General features: G+C 49.3%; 1 protein-coding gene across 2 annotated transcripts; it reads left to right on the top strand.

The window, feature by feature from the left end:
• Nucleotides 1-2,070: 2,070 nt before the first annotated feature.
• On the top strand, nt 2,071-7,094 carry GOT1L1 (glutamic-oxaloacetic transaminase 1 like 1). Of its 2 annotated transcripts, none has more exons than XM_067721678.1 (9): nt 2,071-2,578; nt 3,454-3,635; nt 4,373-4,484; nt 4,743-4,852; nt 5,063-5,155; nt 5,249-5,399; nt 5,884-6,049; nt 6,527-6,669; nt 6,931-7,094. In XM_067721678.1, exons 1-9 carry the CDS (start codon nt 2,473-2,475, stop codon nt 7,080-7,082), a joined length of 1,215 nt encoding a protein of 404 aa, XP_067577779.1. In that variant the 5' UTR covers nt 2,071-2,472; the 3' UTR covers nt 7,083-7,094. The 2 variants fall into 2 exon arrangements, with proteins under 2 accessions (XP_067577779.1, XP_067577780.1); XM_067721679.1 differs by having other exon boundaries at nt 6,873-7,064.
• Nucleotides 7,095-15,792: the final 8,698 nt, after the last annotated feature.

The raw sequence follows: 15,792 nt of genomic DNA on the forward strand, positions 1-15,792 counted from the left end.
GTCCCCTGCATCGGCAGGCGGACTCTCAATCACTGCGCCACCAGGGAAGCCCATAAACACTTTTTAAATGAGAAATCATATGCAGGTGGTCTAACATTTCCAAGGGGCAACGTGGTGTCCAGTGGAAAGCAAGTCAGGGTTATTCTCTGTCCTTGTCCACCAGCCAGCCTGTTCCAGTTTGCAGAGGTGATCACAGTTACCTGCTTCTCATGCACCCTTCCAGAGATTTTCTAGGCATATACATGCAAATGCATCTTTTATTGATATATCCCCCCAAATATTCCCCACTTTGCTATCTATTTGTACGTCCTTTGTTCTTAATGATGTATCTTGAATATTTTTATACATTTGTACATGTAGGGCTGCCTTTAACACCTGCATGGGATTCCATTATATGGATATCCCATTATTAATGTAAACATTCCTTCAGGAATTGGCATTTAGTTTATTTGCAAACAGAGCTGCAATGTAAATTCCTCAGATGCGCTTCCTCTGCACATGTGCTACGCTGGCATTTGCTCCCGTGCCCAGAGTCAGCCCGAGAACAGAGCAGAAACATCTGGAAGAGCAGAGCCAAGGGAACCACAGAAAGGGAGCTGGAGCCCTGACGACTCATTACGCTCTGGCTTGAACGATGAGTGAGGTCAGATGTACCCTGGGCTGCCCCGTTATAGAGCCAAGAAATTCCTTCTCTTTCTCAAGGTAGTTTAGGTTGGGTTTTTTATTACCTGCTGCATGAAAAGTTCTCATTGGCACAGATGTTAAAATTGTCACAACTGAAATGTGTAGTGAAAACAAGAATGATGAATAATGACACGGCAATTTTGATCTCCATAATCTTTTTTTTTTTCTGGCTGCGTTGGGTCTTCGTTGCTGCACGCGGGCTTTCTGTAGTTGCGGCGAGCAGGGGCTACTCTTCCTCGTGGTGTGCGGGCTTCTCTTGTTGCGGAGCACAGGCTCTAGGTGTGCAGGTTTCAGTAGTTGTGGCACAAAGGCTCAGTAGTTGTGGCTCGTGGAGTCTAGAACACAGGCTCAGTAGTTGTGGCGCACGGGCTTAGTTACTCCACAGCATGTGGGATCTTCCCAGACCAGGAATCGAACCAGTGTTTCCTGCATTGGTAGGCGGATTCTTAACCACTGCGCCACCAGGGAAGTCCCAATAACCATCATCTTAAAATATAAACATCTTAGAGAAGAAACCAGAGGGGTGTACACCAAAATGTTAACTGTGGTTGTGGATTGACTGTAGGACATCGGTGCTCTTTGTTATTGTTTTTTGAAGTTTTAAAGTTTTCTACAATAATAAGGATAACTTCCACTATCACTGTCTCAAGGCAGGTTCCCTGGAAGCACAGGCTGAGACAGAGATTTGGGGCATGTGATTTTCAGAGGGAGTGCCCTGTAGGATGAACTTGTAAGGAAGTGGGGGAAGCACGATTGTGAAGGGGAGGGGGCCATGCAAGGATGGGGCCTTGGCCTGATTGGGGGATGGGCCCTAAAGTGCAAATTGAGCCACGTGCATCCCCCAAGGCAAGAGGGCTGGCTTTTTGTATGCCGGGATCAGGCAGTGCTGGGGGTGTAAGTGTGATGCTGATGGGGGTGTAACCTGCCAGGTGGTTTCCTGTTGCCAAGGACAATCTGGAAGGTAGATCTGAAAGATAAGCCTTATCCACCAACAGGGCTGGAAAATGTATTTGAGTGAGACACCAACAGTGTCTGCAAGGGTCACAAAGTCATTTGGAAAAAAAAAGCAAGCAAAATGCAAGACTGACCCTGCAGAGGCCAACGCTTTCTGCCTTTGGTCTCTGCCTTCTACACTTGCTGCTCGGCCACCACTGAAACAGTTTGCAAATGTAGAAGTCTCGTCTGTAAATAACAGAGAAACAGGATTGGCTTAGAGAGTTGCAAGTTATACTGTTCTAAACATAGGACTCTTTATGAAAATAACTGTAGAAGAAAACAGTGATTTCTTTCTATTAAAAAAAAAAATCTGGAGCCCTGAGCAAAATGAAAGTAGAAGCTTTTAAAATGTATCCCTCGATTCACGTTACTGCTGGGTCAGAGATTTTCCCATCTGCAGGAGGAGCCCTCACCAGGCTCATGGCTGCCTGCATTGCCCCATCTTCTAAGGGGCTGACTTGTTATTTTGGATTAGGTGACGAGAGGAGCCAGTGAGTTAGGGAGAGGTGCCTGGGAGTTCCAAGTCCTCCCTACGCCCTCCCCCGGCCCCCTCTCTCAGAGGGTTCTCCCCAGTTGTCTTGCAGTATTCCCGTAGCCCTGGAGGATGGCCACCGCGGAGACAGTGAGTGGTGGGGTTCTGTTGCTCTGGTGACCAGTTGACCGGAGCCTCTGCGTTGGAGTTGCCAAGGTTCTGGGAAGAGGCTTGTCTGTCGGGTCCAGACTTGGAGGAACGCTGCAGAGCAGAAGCCTTCGGGAGCGGAAGCACAGTCTTGGCTCTACTTTCCCTCAACGATGTCTGTGTTCACGGATGTGCCCCTAGCCCAGAAGCTAGAAGGCAGCTTGCTGAAGACCTACAAACAAGATGACCACCCTAACAAGGTGTTCCTGGCCTATAAAGGTAGGTGCCTCGTAGTTTTGGAGTGTGAGACCTAGTCTACCATCATTGCCTCTAGGAGGGCCGTATCGGGAGAGAGCCCAAGCCTCCCCAGACAGACAGCTCTGCTCCTGTTAACAGAATTGCCCAGTGGGTAAATAAAAGAGCAGAAAACCTCCTGGGTCATTCTGTGCCCTCCGCCCTTCTCTGCGGGTTTCCCGGGATTTGATGAGAGCTGTATCCTCTCCCCCAGCTCTACGCTTGGGGCCTGCGTGGACACTGTACTTTCTTCAGCCTCTTCATTCCACCCCCTCCCTCCTCCGCTCCTGTACTGAGAATGGCTCCTAAAATGGACTGTTCAGGGATGCAGCCAGCCCTTGTTATGGTGAAAGTCAGTGTCGCCTTTGTTCAGTCTCATGTACCTACAACTCTCACGTTGTCTATCATTTTTGCCGTTTAAATGGCATAGGTTTCTGTTGCCTTTTTTAAAAAGATGAAAATTAGATACATTCACTGACAACACATTGTTTTGATAAAAGGGGAAAAAGAAAAGGAAAGTTGTCTTTTCCTAGATGACTTCCCAAAGCCCCAAGAGAGGCAGGACAGATCTGTGGGCTTTCTGAAGAGCCCAAACTCGCAGATGCTGAGGTGGGCATTAAGAGCCCCCTCTTCGGGCTTCCCTGGTGGCGCAGTGGTTGAGAGTCCGCCTGCCGATGCAGGGGACGTGGGTTCATGCCCCGGTCCGGGAAGATCCCACGTGCCACGGAGCGGCTGGGCCCGTGAGCCATGGTCGCTGAGCCTGCGCGTCTGGAGCCTGCGCTCTGCAACAGGAGAGGCCACAACAGTGAGAGGCCCGCGTGCCGCAAAAAAAAGAGCCCCCTCTTCCCTTACCCTCACAGTCTGCATGAGCAGCCAAGGCCAACCCTGGGTGTCCTCTGTCGTGCGCAAGACCCGAATGCAGATCGCCCAGGATCCCTCCCTGACCTATGAGTACACGCCAGTGATGGGCATGAAATCATTCATCCAGGCCTCCTTGAACCTCCTCTTTGGAAAGGACAGCCAAGTCATTACGGAGAACAGGGTGAGAAGCAGGGCCCTTTCCTTACTCACCGAGACACAAGGAGCGGAGATCGGGGATAGGGGATGTACAATCATAAACCTGAAAGAGACTTTGGACGGGCCCCTTGAGGCTCAAAGAGTCCCCCAGCTTGGTCACTGGAGGGCAGAGCCAGGACCCCAAACCAGGGCTCTCGCACCAGCCCACGTGATTATGTGCAAGCTCTTTTAAGAAGGGGATGATCTGAATCTGAAGTGGGGCTGGTATCACCATCACTCTTTTTTTATTTTTTTTTAATGGTTGACAATCAAAGAGGGGTAATATTTTGGGACACATGAAAATTATATGAAATTCAAATTTCAGTGTCCAGAAAATGTTATTGGAGCATGGCCACGATCATTTGCTTGCCTTGTCCAGAGCTGTCTTCTGCTATAAAGGCAGACTTGAGTAGTTATACAGCCTGAAAGCCTAAAACATTGACTACTTGGCCCTTTGTAGAAAAAGGCTGCCCGTGCCTGGTATGGATGTGAGCACCACGGGGGTGGAGGGTGTTCTTTTTGTTCCCTTATGCATCCCAAGTGCCTACTACAGTGTCTGGCACATAGTAGGTGCTCAGTAAATCTGGTTGAATGAGTCAATGGAGGCGTATGTGTTGGAGCATGTTGCTTTGACCTCCATGAGGAAGTGACCCTCCTTCCCCAGCTTTTTCTGGGAAACATCAGTGCCTGCAGGTGCTACTCCTGTTTCTGGTTTGCTGGCAGGCAGGGGGCGTGCACACTGTAGGTGACAGCGGCGCTTTCCAGCTGGGGGCCCAGTTCCTCAAAACTTGGCATCAGGATTCTCAAGTAGTTTACATCATTTCTTCTCACAAAGGTGAGTGTGAGGCAAGTGGGGGCGACAGCAGACCCCCGTCCTGTGTTCCTGATTCCTACCCCATTTGCAATCTCCACTGTTGTCCTCTGCACCCTCTGTCATGAGAAACATGGTGGACGAGCCAAGGTATGCTTGTCCCTCTCCTGTTACTGTCCTGCCTTCGGCCACTGACCCTCCCCCTCAGGCTCACTCTCTGGTGTGGCTGCTTCCATCTTTCCACCTGCCGCGTACCAGCTGGTGGGGGATGTCTCCCCACAGAACCGCATGGACTCGTCTTCCAGGACATGGGCTTTACAGTTTATGAACACATCTTCTGGGACTCCGCACGGCTGTGCTTGGACCCCAGCATGCTCCTCGATGTGGTGGAGGTAGATGTGCTCGCTCAGAAGCACCCCCCGAGACTTGATTCACAGTTTCCCTTTCCTTTCCCGCCCCCTTCAATCATCAAGGCCTTTTCTAGGCTTGGATTCGTAGCCCTTTAGTAGGACCAACATGGAGGACCACGTCTCCTCCCAATGTCGCGTTGCCACGACCTACGTGGTCAAGGAAGCGCCTGACGAGACAGTCTCTACCTGCAGCAGGCCCCGCATGGCTGTATCTTCGTGATTGGGAACATCGGCAGCTGCAAGCTGACACAGGGTCAGTGGACACAGTTGATGGTCCTCATGAAGGTGAGCCCACCCTCCCGCCTGGCTCCCCTCCCTCTCACCACCTGCCGCGCCTCCATCAGTCCCTTCCTTTTCTCATTCTCCTTTCTCCTACAGAGCAAGCAGATCTTTCCATTTTTTGACATTCCCTATCAAGGTTTAACGACAGGTGACCTGGAAGAAGATGCTAGATTCTTACAATACTTTGTGTCTCGAGGCTTTGAGTTCTTCTGCAGCCAGTCTCTGTCCAAGAATTTTGGTATTTATGGTATGACGTGGGCAGGAGAAGGGAAGGCCTGGTGGTGCCCCACCCTGGGCACGAGCGACGCGTTTGACATCTCCTACCCTCTGGAGAGAACCCAGGCCTCCAGAGAGGGCACCGGCGGCAGAAGGGAAGGGCACTGAGCTACCAGTCAGGTTCTGTGGTATGGTCTCAGCTCAGCTGCTAAAACTGACTCTAGCTGAGCCATCTCACGCCTCTCGGGCTTCTGTTTCCTCCACTATAAGACGAGGGGTGGGAGTTAGTGATCTTTCAAGTCCCTTCCACCTTTAAGGCTCTTACCTGTGGCTACTTTTTCCTGCAAGAGGAGCCTGTGGCAGCTTCCCGGGGCATGGATGCCAACTTGGTGGGGCTGGGTGGTGAGCCCCGCGGTCCAGCCCTCTCTTCTGCAAGGCAAGGGGCAGAGACTGCGTGCACGGCCGGGGAATGGCAGAGGGGGCGCTGAGACAGGCTGTCTGTCCCAATGCTGCAGACGAAGGAGTGGGGATCCTCGTGGTGGTGGCACTCAGTAACGAGCTCCTGCTGTGCGTCCTCTCGCAGCTGACGGACTTCGCGCGGGCCCTGTGGCTAAACCCTCCTACCACGGGTGCTCGCATTATCACCTCTGTCCTCTGTAACCCGGCTATGCAGGGAGAATGGTAAGGGGGAGGGGTGGGGCAGGACGGGTGGGCGGAGCCTCTGGATACCCACAGACTTGCTGACTCACAGGATGCAGTGGCTGCCTCTCTTCCTGCCCACATTGCCTCTTTACTCTTTACTGAGGAGCCCCTGTGTACCAATGGCAGCGGCTATGCTGAGGGTTGCCCAGCCTGCGGCAGTGGGTAATAGGATGCGCTTTTTGGACCCAGGTCAAATTATTATTGAATTATTTGAACATTCCCAGATTGCAGGAGGAGATGAGGAAGGACCAAGGGCCTGCTGCTCTGGCAGTCTGCTGAGAGTCTGCTTCCCTTGCTTACATTAATATGGGCTGAAACCCCCTCCCATTTATAACCATCCCAGGTGGAGGCCTGGCTCCACCACTTTTGAAGGGAGAAGAGGGGAAAGGCACTAAGGAGGCTGAGAGCACGGGGAGACCTTATGCTCTTAATTTCCTGATGTCTTTCCCTTGGCAGGAAACAGAGTCTGGAAGGGGTTGTAAAGAACGTCATGATGACCAAGGAAAAAGTGAAGGAGAAGCTCCGGCTCCTGGGAACCCCAGGCTCCTGGGATCACATCACGGAGCAGAAGGGGTCCCATGGCTATCTTGGACTCAACCGTAAGTGTCTAGGAAGGGACAGCTCCCCACTTTCTCACCTTGTATTTGGGCTTGTATTTGAGCATAAACTTCATGGACTAGGTGACCAGTCCCTAGCTTCACCCCAGATTTTGATCCTTTCCTGAGGAAGGTAGAGCTGCTTTCAAGATGCTTCTGGATCCCCAGAAAGGCTGACACTCCCTCTCCTCCATAATTCACCCTAGGCTAGAGGGGAGCTAGAGGTGGCCACCTCAGGATCTGAGACCCTATGGTCATCACCAGCCCAACAGGTGGACTACTTGGTCAAGAAAAAGCATATCTATATCCCCAAGAATGGGCGGATCAACTTCACCTGTATCAATTCCTACAACATAGATTACATCACTGAGAGCATCAATGAGGCTGTCCTCTTCACAAAGGACTCAGAGAAATAGCTTCCAAAAGTAAATGACTCCTGATTGGAATAAAACCTTTGGTCTCTAAAAAAATCCTGTGCTGATTATTCATTGCTGCAATTCATTTCTCTGCAAAACACTCTCTGTCTCTCTCTCCGTCCATTGATGAAGCATTGGTCTGGCCTCAGCAAAGAGACCCAGAGAAAAAGGGAATGTTTACGTTCATTGACCATCTCATATTTGTTGAGCATCTATCATGTTAAGGGCCTGATCTGGTGTCTTAGTGCATTTGGTCTGCTATAACAAAATATCATAGACTGGGTGTCTTATAAACAACAGAAATTCGTTAAGATTCTTAGAGTTCTGGAAGCTGGGAAGTCCCAGATTAAGTCACCAACAGAGTCAGTGCCTAGTGAAAGCCCACCTCCTGGTTCATAAACAGCACCTCTGCCTGTAACCTCACATGGTAGAAGGAGTGAGGGATCTCTGAGTCATCTTTCATAAGGGCACTAATCCCATCCATGAGGGCTCCACGTTCATGACCTAAAGACATCCCAATACCATCACATTGGTGATTAGCTTCCAACATATGCATGTTGAGGAGACACAAACATTCAGACCATAACATCTGGGCATCAAAAGGTATGCAAAAAACAGGCACAGTCCAGTTCTTTTTCTCTGGAAGTTTATAGTCTAGTTGGAAGATGAGCCTTAATCACATGAAACAGAAGTGACTATTGGGTGTCTGTTAATACATGGAACTCTGCAAGCCCCCAGGATACTAAAAGGTATAAGACACTGTTGCTACTCTTATGATGTCCTCCACCCCAGCTGGGGAAATACAACTCACTTGGTAAAAAAGAAGTTAATCATAAAAGGTGGCATGTAATAAGTGCTAAGTAAGTTTCAGGAAAATGTTAACACAGCAGGACTTCGTTGCCCAAACTCTATACATTCCAAGGGGCTTCAGGACTGACCCTTGACCAGTTACTGGGAAATAAAGTCTGAGCCCTTGGAGTTTCCTGCCTGACAAAAGTGGTTTGTATGATGGAACCCTTGGGTCATGCTGTGTCAGTTTGATGTCTAGGGGCTGGAGACTGGGTAGTTAAGGTGAGTTATGCAGGCACTGCATGCCCATGTGATTAACTCCCAATAAAAACTTTGGATATCAAAGTCTTGGTGTGCCTCGTTGGCAACACCTCACACACGTTGTCACACACTGGTGCTGGGAAAATTGAGCACTGTCTGTGCAACTGGAACAGGACAACTGGACAGGAAACTGGAAGCTCGTGCTTGGTATCTCCTGCACTCCACCCTATCTGCCTTTTTCCTTTGCTGATTTCAGTCCTGTCCTTTCACTGTAATAAACTGTAACCATGAATGTAACAGATTTACTGGGTCCTGTGAGTCCTTCTAATGAATCATTGAACCTTGGGGACTCCTGAAACACACATTAAATTAGGTGCAGAACTGCATTTTTTTTTTTTTTTCCGGCTGCATCGGGTCTTAGCTGTGGCACGCGGGCTCTCTAGTTGATTGTCCCACCGCATGTGGGATCTTTGTTCCGCCATCAGGGATCGAACCAGTGTCCCCTGCATTGCAAGACGGATTCTCAACCACTGGACCACCAGGGAAGTCCCAGAGCTGCATATAGCACAAGGATTTAGGCAAGTCCGTTCTCAGCTTCCTTGCACTCCCTGAGGATTGTTCTTACAGGGAGTGCAGACAAGTGAGCAGCCTCATGGGGTTGGGCTTAAGATACTCAAACCTGTCTATCAAGGCTGGCGGCTCCTTCCTGGAAAATAAATGATACCTTTTCCATAAATTGTAGTTCTTATGAGAGGAAGCAGAGGTTCTGTCTACGGGTCTCATAATTGAGAAGGATTGCAGGCAACCTCATGGAGCAAATGAGGCCATCTCCTTTGGTTTCCTGATGCTTAGAGATGAATTTATCTTAAGTTCCTGTGTTTACCCACAGGTGAAGATTCTTATTTCAGGTCTTCTGAAGAGTCTCTTGTCCCCAGATTCTAAGGGCTTCTAGCCTTAATGTCAGAAGATCTCTAGAGGAACCCTCAGTGGGTAGCATTTGTAACCATTCTCAAAGCATGAGGACAGAATTTATTCAGCCAGGTTCTCTCCAACCTCCTGAGCCTAATAAAATAATTCTAGTGACTTTCAGTTTATGTAGATAAGAAAGCCTTGAACAAGCAAAGCTTGGAACTGCCTGTGACCTCTCCTACTAGCTTATATGAAATATGCGGGCTTTTGGTACCCCCAGCCCAGAATCCCAGCAGGATTTGAGGAGAGAATATCTTTTCACCCTTTGTTGCTAGTTGGCTTCAGGTCTCCGTTTTACATCTCTTTGATGTTCATTTAAGACTTCCTTGAAACTAGTTTCTGCCTTGATCACCTCTTTTTAATTTTTTAATATATATATTATCTTGGTCCAATTAATATACCAATATATAAATATATATTGGTTCAATATATAAATATATATATATTTAATTGGATCTTGGTCTTCAAGTGAATCCGCCTCTGTCGGTGGCCCACGACTCCAAGGTTATCCAAGCCTGGGCAAGCTGGGATTCCAGAGGGTTCCAGAGGATCCCGGGGACAGGCGTCCCCGTGTTTCTGCTCACAGATGCGGGCGCCAAGCCCAGCAGTTTGTAGTGCACGCACTGAGCTTTCTGGGGCTGCCTTCTCCCCTTTTCCATCGGCTGTGGGTCCCAGCAAGACCTCGTAGTAAAAGAAAGTTTGCGAGTTTGTTCCGATTTTCCCTGGTCGGCAAGTGGCTGCAGACGCACAAGGAGAAGCCTGGGCCCTGGGCGCATCTTCCAGGAAACCCCGTTGTCCGCAGGTAGAGATGGCCCCAGGCTCAGCTCCAAATCCCGTGTGTGTGTGTGTGTGTGTGTGTGTGTGTGTGTGTGTGTGTGTGTGTGTGTGTGTGTGTGCGCGCGCGCGCGCGTGTTGGGGAGCCCAGGGTTGGGAGGACGCCCAACTCGAGCTGAGGAAAGTCGAGAATGGGGTTCCACGGTGGGGCAAGCGCGCAGCCTCCCGGACGGAGCGGACCTAGCAGAGCCGGGCAGTACCCGGGGCCGAGCATCCGACCGCGGGCGGCGAGGTCACCTGGCCAAGCACCGGCCAGCGGGTAGAGGGGAACCCAGAGGTGGGAGAAAGGCGTTCTTTACCTAGGAGTCGGCCTGAGTCCCTGGTCTAAGGCTGGGGCTCTGGTCCCTGGACAAGGCCTGGAGGGCTGACCCGCTGTGGGATGCGGGGTAGGGGCCGTGGTGGAGGATGGACTCGGAACTGCTCCTGAGCGCCCCCAGCAGGCCTTCACTTTCGCTCGCGATTCCACTCCTGCCCGGGCTCTAGGGTCTTCCCCGGGGAAGCCAAATTCCTGTGCTCGCCTACGCCTCTCCCGTGGACTTGTGACAGGGACCCTCACTCCGCACCGTGATTTGGAAGTTAAGCGCCCTTCTCTCGCTTGCTCACCACACTCCAGCCACACCGGTCTTCTTCCAGTTCCTCCAATATAAACAGGTCTTCCAGTCTCAGGGCCTCTGCACAGTCTCTCCTGCCCAGTAACGCCCTCTCTGCTTTTTGCAAGGTCAGTTCTTTCTCATGGTGTGGGTCGCAGATCTCAGCTTAAATGTCGCCCACGCCCCCGCCAAAGACTTGTATGTAACCATCCTACAAAGTAAGGTCTCCCTTCCCCCACAAATATATTTTATTTCCTTTCCTTCTTGTTTCCTTTATGCTTCTTGCTGCACTTTGTATTTATTTTGCTTTATTCTCTGACTTTGCCAGTTTAATGTAAAATAGCACAAGGAACATATTTGTCTTGTCAAGTGGGCACATAAAAATATCACAAATATTTGTGGTAGCATCTTTTTAAAAATAAATTTATTTATTTATTTTTGGCTGCATTGGGTCCTTGTTGCTGCGGGCTTTCTCTAGTTGAGGTGGGCGGGGGCTACTTTTCGTGCCCGTGCGTGGGCTTCTCATTGCAGTGGCTTCTCTTGTCGCCAAGCACAGGCTCTAGGTGCACGGGCTTTAGTAGTTGTGGCACGTGGGCTCCGTAGTTGTGGTGCACGGGCTTAGTTGCTCCGTGGCATGTGGGATCTTCCCAGAACAGGGATCGAACCCGTGTCCCCTGCATTGGCAGGCAGATTCTTAACCACTGCGCCACCAGGGAAGTCCCTGTGATAGCGTTTTTATTAACTAATCGCCTCCTTGCTCCATAGAACATTAGAACCAGAATACGCCTCCTGGGCAGGGCAGTTCTGCAGAAATCTGTGCTACTTGCAGCAGCCCCAATCTGTCAGGGTAGAGGGTTGGCATCTAAGTGTGATCTTTGTTCCCTGAATCCTCCCTTAGAGCCAAAGACAGGTACCTCTGCCGGGCAGGATTCCCGGGCCCTCGCACAGGGTTTTATGGTGTCAATGAAAAAAATACGAATGGCAATCAAGAAGAACTTGAGCTATGAGACAGAGAAGAGAAGGTTAGAACTGGGGGGAGAAGAGTGTTGAAAATGGTACTGGGGTCAAGATGAAAAGCGCTCTGGAGTTTGGTTGCACGAGAAGCTAATGTCCTTAGCGCTCCGGGACGGTACAACTTAAACCATGTAAACTTCATTTATTTATTTATTTATTTTTTCGGTACGCGGGACTCTCACTCTTGTGGTCTCTCCCGTTGCAGAGCACAGGCTCCGGACGCGCGGGCTCAGCGGCCATGGCTCACGGGCCCAGCCGCTCCGCGGCATGTGGGATCTTCCCGGACCGGGGCACGAACCCGTGTGCCCTGCATCGGCAGGCGGACTCTCAACCACTGCGCCACCAGGGAAGCCCAAACCATGTAAACTTTATACAGTATAGCACAGGGAACTCTTCTCAATACTCTGTAATGACCTATAGGGGAAAATAAAAACAAGTGGATAAATGTATATGTATAACTGATTCACTTTCCTGTACAGCAGAAGCTAACACAACATTGTAAATCAACTATACTCCAATAAAAATTTTTTTAAAACATGTAAATTTTATACTATGTGCGTTTTACCACTACCGAAAAAGAAGTTACTGGGCAACAACACATCATCCATGAGAACTTTTAGGGGGTCTACCTTATCAGACCCTGAGCCGCTAACCTCCCCTTCCTACCAGGAAGTGCAGAAGCTCAATGACGGAATTTGGGTTTAGGACCTGTCTTATCAATGAATGGTATGTTGGTGTCCGAGGGATTGTCGATGTGGTGCTGGGGACGGAATTAGCATAAAGCTATGGGAAATTGGTGGGTTTTGGTGGAGGGGAGGTTGGAGTGGGGTAGGCTGGGAGGAGAGGGTGTAAAGCTGGCCTGTGGGATGTCCTTCTCTGCCTCTGCTTTTTCCCGAGGGTCTCAGGGGCGCACTGGGAGGGAAACTCATTCTACTCTATCAACGGCACGTTGCAAGGCTCACCCATGTCGGCTCTTTCCCGTTTCCTGACGTCTGAGACAGTAGGTGGTGCTGTTTAGCAAACTTGGGAGCAGGGAAGAAGAACCCTGAATTTTAAACTTGAGAAGTTGGGCAGCTCTGGCCTGGTAACTCTCTCCTTCCATCTGCCAGTACAGAGGAGGGTGGGGGAGATGGGAATCTTCTTCCTCTTTGACCTCTAAAGAACTCCTCACCCGGCCCCAGGGAGAAGGAGGCCCGAGATCTGCTCTCAGGTGTACTTCCCACGTGTGTAGGTATCGCAGATGTCTTTGGAATGCGGTTCAGGTGAAGTCCTGGGTGGTGGCCACCTGCAGCTTGTCTGGGAGGGGCAAGGAAATTTAGAGGTGTTCTCACACCCCCCTCCACCAGCCAGGCTGACTCACCCTCTACCCAGCTTAGGGGTGACCTCGATGGTCCTGCCTGCTCCCCCTGGTCCTAGGAGCCCCCCTTTTCGTAGGAAGTTCAAACTGCTCTGAGGATTCTGCAACGCTGAAGTAAAACAGAGCAAACACTTGAAAGCCATCTCCTTAAATGTATTTTTAAATGTCGGGCTTTGGTCCAGCGAGTGCAGGTTCCAGAAAGCATGCACAGGGACTGGTCGGTGAACTGCAGTGCTTTCCACGTGGGTTAGGGCATCGGATTAGGTAAGAGGTCTCCTTCTGTCCTGGGAATCCGGATTTGATTGTTTCACTGGGCTTTGTCCCCAACAATGACAGGATTCTGGGGAATGAAAACAACACTGGTTTGACAGCTTCAGCAAGTTTTAAAAGCCCAACAGGACAGAGCCCAGTGTGCCTTTGGGGCTCCATGGGCTGCCGCTCACTCTTAGCACACTTTCATGCCCTCACCCTTGTTTTTCCTCTGCCTCGCCTTTCCCCTGCTATTCTAATTTATGCTCTTTAACTCCATTATGTCGTTTTGTAAGCAGCCTTAAATCCTTTTGGAAACAGGTCAGGGTACAAAGAAATAGAAAAACACGGCTCTAAAAGGTTAGATGTTCTGATATTGGCTGAACCTTGAGCTAATATAAGAAAATGACTCCAGGGCTTCCCTGATGGCGCAGTGGTTAAGAATCCGCCTGCCAATGCAAGGGACATGGGTTCAAGCCCTGGTCCGGGAAGATCCCACGTGCCGCGGAGCAACTAAGCCCGTGTGCCACAACTACTGAGACTGCGCTCTAGAGTCCGCGAGCCACAACTACTGAAGCCCGCGCACCTACAGCCCGTGCTCCACAACAAGAGAAGCCACCGCAATGAGAAGCCCACATACTACAATGAAGAGTAGCCCCTGCTCGCCGCAACTAGAGAAAGCCTGCATGCAGCAACGAAGACCCAAGGCAGCCAAAAATAAATACATAACTCAATAAAAAAGAAAGATCCTTAAAAAAAAAAAAGAAAGAAAATGACTCCATCCCTTAATCACCATAACATCCAGAATCTTCTACGACTGACAGCAGAGAGAGGGTCTCCTTATGAAAAAAGGCAATAGAAATGCACAGTCTTGACTTTGACCCCTGGCGTTCCTAAGGCCTCTCCCTGGCATCTTTCTAGGGCTGCTGCTGTTACCGTCAAGCGTTAGGGTAGGGTGGAGCCTGGGGATGCTGCGTCCTGTAACCATTTTGCTGCTGTGGACTCATGACCTTTCCCTTAGAGCTCCCTGCAGAGCTTCTAAAGCTCTAAACCCAGAAGGTCGGAACATTTGAAATGACTTCCGAAAAGACCATGGGATAAGCAAAACGGAAGCAGAAAGTTACAGGAAACTAGTGACGGCTACGAATTTTTATTTCATTTTCCATTAGTGGGGTCCCTCTTCCCTACTCTCTAGTCTGCCTCAGGACAGTGCTACCATCTTAGGATATATGCACACACCTCTTCCGAGTCTAAAGCTAAGAGAGCAAGGTCTAGACAGAAAGAGGGAATTTCCTTGTCCCCAACCCTCTCCTGGTTCTATTTTCTATCTGAGCATCTGCTTCCCTTGACACTTGGAATGACCCCCTTTCAGGGCTGTTCCTGTCAAAGCGAGGCACCGCACGATGGCCTCAACTTTCATACAGAAGCCGATCAGGGCAGCTGTTGTTTTCTTATACTCGTGACAAACCTAAGCAATTCTCAAACTGCAGGGCCTACCATCTCCTTCCTCAACAGGTGGTCCTTACCTTCCTAGGATCACTTTCAAACCGGCTGATGTTTCGTAACCTCCAGCACCAACCCTGGCTTTCAGTTTTAACCCACACTTTTCCCTCCAGTCTTAAAAGATGAATGTAGCCATACCAAATACTTAGATGTAGTTCCCTGCTTTCTCTGAGGTGTTTCGCCCAAAGGCCTGTGGTCAGGGGCATCTCAGTGTTGAAAAGTCATTTTTACCATCCAAGTGGATTTCAAAGAATTTTAGAGACGTAAGATCATAGAGATCATTTAACACCATCCTTGCAGAGTACTGAGGCTGGAAGTGACTAGATGACTTGCTGAAGATCCCAGAGCTAAAGTGTCTACACTAAGATTGATGCCTGTTGATTCCCAGACCACCCGTTTCCTCACCTCACCACCCATATTGACCTCTTTCACATCTAACAGAACTGTAACTGTACCTGGAATTTTCTTTACAGAAGTAGATGATATATATATATACGTACAGACACATAATACATATATACACATACAAGATAATAGAATTAGGGATTAAAGTAATAGAGGAATGATTCTTTGTGTTATGTATACAATTTTAGCTGTTGGTCACGGGTGTCTTAAGGTAGGTATGGAAGCAAATCTGACCGCTAGTAGATGGAATGAATGAATGTGTCTTAAGGGAGAAGAAACGTAAGTCCATCCATCCATTGAATGCAGAATTAGGGGAAACAGTGAAATTTAGATGTGGTCCTACCCTTTATTTATCTATTTCTTTTTCCGGCTGCACCGCGCAGCTTGTGGAATCTTACTTCCCCAAACAGGGATTGAACCCAGGCCACGGCAGTGAAAGCACCGAATCCTAACCGGATGCTATGGAATTCCTGGTCCTACCCTTTAGAAGTTCATGAAGGATAGACATGGTTAAATAATTCTAATATAAAGCAGACTTTGATCAACATTGTTACAATTTAAAAAGGAGTTCAGGATCACTATGTGTGAAAAAATAATAGTAACACAAATAAGGAAAGTTATCAGTAAATACAAGCAAATTACATGTATACAGGTATATAGTGGGTATATATATACATGTGTATAGATACGTAGCAGCTGCCCGTTCACATACATGCCATTTTTTCCACTGTATTCCAAG

This window comes from Pseudorca crassidens, chromosome 21 (genome assembly GCF_039906515.1).
Source record: "Pseudorca crassidens isolate mPseCra1 chromosome 21, mPseCra1.hap1, whole genome shotgun sequence".
Classification (NCBI taxonomy): Eukaryota; Metazoa; Chordata; class Mammalia; order Artiodactyla; family Delphinidae; genus Pseudorca; species Pseudorca crassidens.